The 4,872-nt window shown below is 64.4% G+C and overlaps 1 protein-coding gene across 1 annotated transcript in view; it reads left to right on the top strand.

The window, feature by feature from the left end:
- Positions 1-4,872, top strand: part of MYBBP1A (MYB binding protein (P160) 1a) — a 16,698-nt gene extending 11,826 nt beyond the window's left edge. The window contains exons 19-26 of the mRNA XM_011980460.1: positions 212-534; positions 1,188-1,462; positions 1,643-1,768; positions 1,852-1,920; positions 2,492-2,599; positions 2,824-2,925; positions 3,923-4,059; positions 4,253-4,872. Of these exons, the coding sequence (XP_011835850.1) occupies positions 212-534; positions 1,188-1,462; positions 1,643-1,768; positions 1,852-1,920; positions 2,492-2,599; positions 2,824-2,925; positions 3,923-4,059; positions 4,253-4,808 (1,696 nt within the window). The 3' untranslated portion in view covers positions 4,809-4,872. The remainder of the gene's footprint in view (positions 1-211; positions 535-1,187; positions 1,463-1,642; positions 1,769-1,851; positions 1,921-2,491; positions 2,600-2,823; positions 2,926-3,922; positions 4,060-4,252) is intronic.

The raw sequence follows: 4,872 nt of genomic DNA, 5'->3' as shown, positions 1-4,872 counted from the left end.
GTGAGCACCGTGGGGCAGGGCGGGCGGGTGCGGCCGGCAGCCCCCAGGCGCAGGAGGGCCAGAGCTCTAGGCTTGCTGTCTGCACAGGAAGGAGAGAGCCAGGCTTCCAGCCTGGGCCCCCAGCTTGCAGGCTCCCCGCTCAGCCCTAGAGGCACACGTCATTCAGTGAATCCCACAGTCCTTGCTTCATTCCCACGTTCTCCCGCCACAGTGCCAGCAGTGCCCTGGAGCTGGGGGCCATCCCTGCCCTTGACAGTCTCGAGTGGGGGTGGAGGGGGACAGTGAGAGCACCTGTGGCAGGGGACACCCAACCCAGTCCTCAGAGGTGTAGCGTGCGTGAGAGTTTGTCAGGCTGGGAGGCCTTGGGCAGGGCGGAGAGGGAGGAAGAGCATCCTGACGGGAGCCGGTCAGACACGGAGCTGGAAGGTCAGGTGAGCAGCGAGGCCACGGGCCCCTGCACCCTTGCAGGCCCTGACCCTAGCGGTGCTGGGGGCCACGGAGGCATTATCAGCAAGAGCATTGGCGTGGGGAAGGGTCTGGGTCTGGTTTCCCTTTTCAGAAATGGCTGGCAGTGCAGAGAAGGGTTTGGGAGGGGCCGTGCTGGAGGCAGGGGGCCCAGGAGAGAGGCAGGTGCCAGGTAGACCTGCCTGCAGAGCTCAGGTGCTGGCGAGGTGAAGGCCTGGGACCCGGGCGCTGCATGGATAGTCTGGAGGGAGGGGAGTGTGACTGGCAGTGCATTCTTCCCAGCCCCAGGCCACGCCTTCTCAGATAGTTCTGCCAGTGTGCGTGGACAGTGTTAGTTGAGCATCCTGCGTCTTGTCCCATTGTGTCCCCACCCCTGCAGGGCTACATAGGGTTCTGAGCACACCAACCCTTGTCTTACTTTACACAAGGCCGGGAGGCCACAACCCCAGGAGAGACAAGTGTGGGCGGGAGGGGTGCCCCAGGCGGGTGGGTGGCCCTTGGTGCAGCCTCCGCTCAGGGAGCTGTTCTGTTCTCCCCTGGGGTGCTCTGCTCCCCCAAGCACGCTGAGCCCACACGGCTTCCAAGCAGCCTGCAGGCGGCCCTGGGCCTTCCTCTGTGGCCTGGGTCTCCTCTGTCTTCTAGGTCTGTTTCTCCACCTGTAAAGTGGGACTTGGGCTGGCTCTGCTTGGCGGAGCAGAGTGGACCGAGAATGTTGTGACCAGCTCTCGTCCTCACCACCCACAGGCACCACCTGTGCCGTGCCCGGCGCTACTGCCACGACTTGGGCGAGCGCACAGAGGCACTGCATGCCCAGGTGGAGCGGTTGGTGCAGCAGGCTGGCCGCCAGCCCGACTCCGCCACCGCCCTCTACCACTTCAACGCCTCCCTCTACCTGCTCCGGGTCTTAAAGGGCAGCACTGCCGAGGGCTGCGGGCATGAGACACAGGAGAAGCAGAAAGCCGGCACTGACCCCAGCCCCGTGCCCACCGGCCCGCAGGTGAGCAGGGCCTGGCCCAGGAGCAGCCCCAGGCGCAGCCCCAGGCATTTCACAGCCAGGGAGGGGAGGCCGGGACTTCCCCAGGACCCAACCCTCAGCCTGCTGAAGGGAGGCCAGGCTCTGCTCCCGTCCCAGGGACCCCTCTCCTGGCCTCACCCAACCCTCTCTCGCTTGGCCTAGGCTGCCAGCTGCTTGGACTTGAACCTGGTGACCCGGGTGTACTCATCAGCGCTGAGCTCCTTCCTGACCAAGCGCAACAGCCCCCTCACAGTTCCCATGTTCCTCAGCCTCTTCTCCCGGCACCCGGTGAGTGTTGGGCCCTGCCCTGCTGACTCAGGGTCCCTGCTCAGCCCAGCCTGCACCTCACAGCCCTTGTCACTCCCCACCAGGTTCTCTGTAAGAGGCTTCTCCCCATCCTGGTCCAGCATGTCACAGGCCCAGTACGGCCCCGCCATCAGGTAAGAGGCTTCCCAGCTCCCAGCCCAGGGCCTGTCTGAATTAACCCACTTAACCCTCTTCTGACTGGATATTGTGAGGCCCCAGAGCGCTGCCCTGGTGAGCACGGGCACAGCCGTCCCTGCCTTAGTGGCCTGACTGTGGTACACGCTCTCTGATGGGGGTGGCCGTGCCCTGGCCCCTGCCACACCTTGAACACAGAGGAGCAGAGGGGGCAGGGCCGGCCTCATTCCCGCAGCCACTGCTGCCTGTCCTGCCACACAGAGGACGCCCCTGGTAGCATCTGCTCAGGTGCCAGGGCTGTCGGGGGCAGGCTGGAGGAAGATGGCATTAAGCCAGTAATGGGCAGGAGTTGTCCCAACCTGAGGTCCCACCTCTGTCCAGCCGGGAGGTTTTGGTGTCCCCCACCTGCACACGAAGGCCTGGGAGCAGGTGGCCACAAAGCCCAGAGCAGCAGGCAGCCTCGCACGCTGCCCACGGCAGCGCCCGGCAGGCCCCGAGCCCTCATGCGTCCCTGAGCCGTGCGCACCCAATGTGCCGAGGCTCCTACCACCCACCTTTGCCCAACCACAGGCCTGCCTGCTGCTCCAGAAGGCCCTGTCCCTGCGGGAGGTGAGGTCGTGCTTTGAGGACCCCGAGTGGAAGCAGCTGATGGGCCAGGTCCTAGCAAAGGTCACTGAGGTAACAGCCGGGGGCGCCCCTTTCCCTACCCCCTCAGAGTCAGTTCTCTGGGAGAGTTCTCCGATCTCTGGGAGAGAAGTGAGGATTGGAGCCTGAGTCGGGAGTGGGGGGAACTGGGGTTGTCCCAGGAGACGGTCCCTGCCTCTGGGCCCTAGTCCTGGCGGGGAAACAGAAAGGCTTTGAGCCGCTCTCCGGAGCGCCTCAGCCTGGCCACCCTCCCCTAGAACCTGCGCGTGCTGGGGGAGGCGCAGACCAAGACAGAACACCAGCAGGCACTGTCCTCCCTGGAGCTGCTCAACGCTCTCTTCAGGACCTGCAAACAGGAGGTGAGGCAGGGGCCCAGCCTGGGGTCGTGTTGGGGTTCCTCTTGGGGGCCTCAGGGCCCCCCGGGCAGCAGTGCCATGCCCAGGCTGGACTGCAGGGATGGGGGTCACGTGGGGAAACTTCGGAGCGCCTGGGCCAGGGCTCTGGATTGTCATTTGGGCAGTTACCGAACCATGGATGGGTGAGTGACTTAGGAAGGGACTGTGCCACCCTGTCCTCCTCCTGCAGGGCGGCGTGAGGGGGTGTGGTGCTGTCACATCCACTGAGAAAGCCGAGAAGGGGCTGGCAGGGCTGGAGACTGGAAGGGTTGGAGAACAGCCAGGGTGGGCAGTCAGGTTTCCAGGCCTGGCGCAGGGTGTGGGTGGCCATCAGGGCAGGGCCAGGAGGCAGCTGGAGGTGGCCACGTGGGTCCCCTGGTCTGGCCCAGAGGGCAGGGTTTGGGAATCTTCAGCATGGGTGCTAGCAGCCCTTGTGGAGGGGGAGCTTGCCACCGGTGTGCTGGCAGGCAGAGGTGGGGCCCGGGACGGGGCCTCGACACGGGGTGATAGTGAGGAAGTCGGGAGAGCAGGGCTCCTGGAAGCCAGCGGATTCCAACAATAACCCATTCAGGATGTGCAGGAAGGTGGCAGGGGTGGGTGGGGAAGGGCTCTGGCAGCCCTGTGGTGATGGAGTGATGGGAAGTGGCCCTCTTGGAGGTGGGCGGGCCAGGGCCACTGCTGGAGGGGAGGACACCGAGACTCTTGAGACCAGGCCTTCGCCTATGGGAAGGACGAGAACCAACACCTGGGGTGCGTGTTGCCTCCCTCGGTGACAGACACGGACGACGTAACAGGCAGAAGGAGAGGCTGAGGCCCGGAAAGGGGCAGGGGTTACTGGTGAGGCAGCAGCAGGGCAAAGGTGGGAAGACTGGGAGTCTGGGAGAGGCCCTGTCCTCTGTGGTCCCTGGGAGAGGCCCTGCCCTCTATGGTCCCCATAGCTCTGCCTTCCCACCCTCTGCAGAAGCTGACCTTAGACCTGACGGTGCTCCTGGGCGTGCTGCAGGGGCAACAGCAGAGCCTACAGCAGCGGGCACACTCCACCGGCTCCAGCCGCCTGCACGACCTCTACTGGCAGGCCATGAAAACCCTGGGAGTCCAGTAGGTTCTGGGAGGGGGACGCACACCTGGGGCGGGGGCTGGGAACACCCGCACGCTGCTGCACATGTACGTGCTCAAGCGCATGCTCAGATGCGGGAGCCATAGGCCTCTGGGGCCCCACAGGACCCAGGTGGAGGTGGCGGTGGCTGCTGCCCTCACTGGGCACCTTCTTCCCTTGCTCACTTCCCTTCAGGCGCCCCAAGTTGGAAAAGAAGAGTGCCAAGGAGGCCCCCAGTGCCACCCAGAGCCCCACCAGCAAGAAGCGGAAGAAAAAGGGATTCTTGCCAGAGACAAAGAAGCGCAAGAAACGCAAGTCAGAGGATGGCACGCTAGCAGAGGATGGCACGCCTGCAGCCACCGGCGGGAGCCAGCCCCCCAGCATGGGCAGGAAGAAGAGGAACAGGACAAAGGCCAAGGTCCCGGCCCAGGCAAACGGGACGCCTGCCACCAAGAGTCCAGTCCCTGGCACCCCCACTCTGAGCCCCAGCACCGCTGCCAAATCCCCAAAACTGCAGAAGAAAAGCCAGAAGCCGTCCCAGGTGAATGGAGCTCCCAGGTCCCCCGTGGAACCTGCAGGCCAAAAGCAGCATCAGAAGGCTCTTCCCGAAAAGGGGGTCTTGGGCAAATCACCACTGTCTGCGCCGGCACGGAGAAAGGCAAGGCTGGCTTTGGTCAGCAGGAGTCCCGGCTTGCTTCAGAGCGGGGCCAAGAAGAAGAAAGCGCAGCTGAGGAAGGCGGGGAAGCCCTGAGCACAGGCACAGGCCACCCTCGGCCCCTGCTTCCATCTGTCTGAGACTCCTATTTTTTTTTTTT

Source organism: Mandrillus leucophaeus, unplaced genomic scaffold, assembly GCF_000951045.1.
Source record: "Mandrillus leucophaeus isolate KB7577 unplaced genomic scaffold, Mleu.le_1.0 Scaffold212, whole genome shotgun sequence".
Taxonomy (NCBI): domain Eukaryota; kingdom Metazoa; phylum Chordata; class Mammalia; order Primates; family Cercopithecidae; genus Mandrillus; species Mandrillus leucophaeus.
Note: the sequence above shows the minus strand (reverse complement) of the source record. Positions and strands in the feature narration are given on the sequence as shown.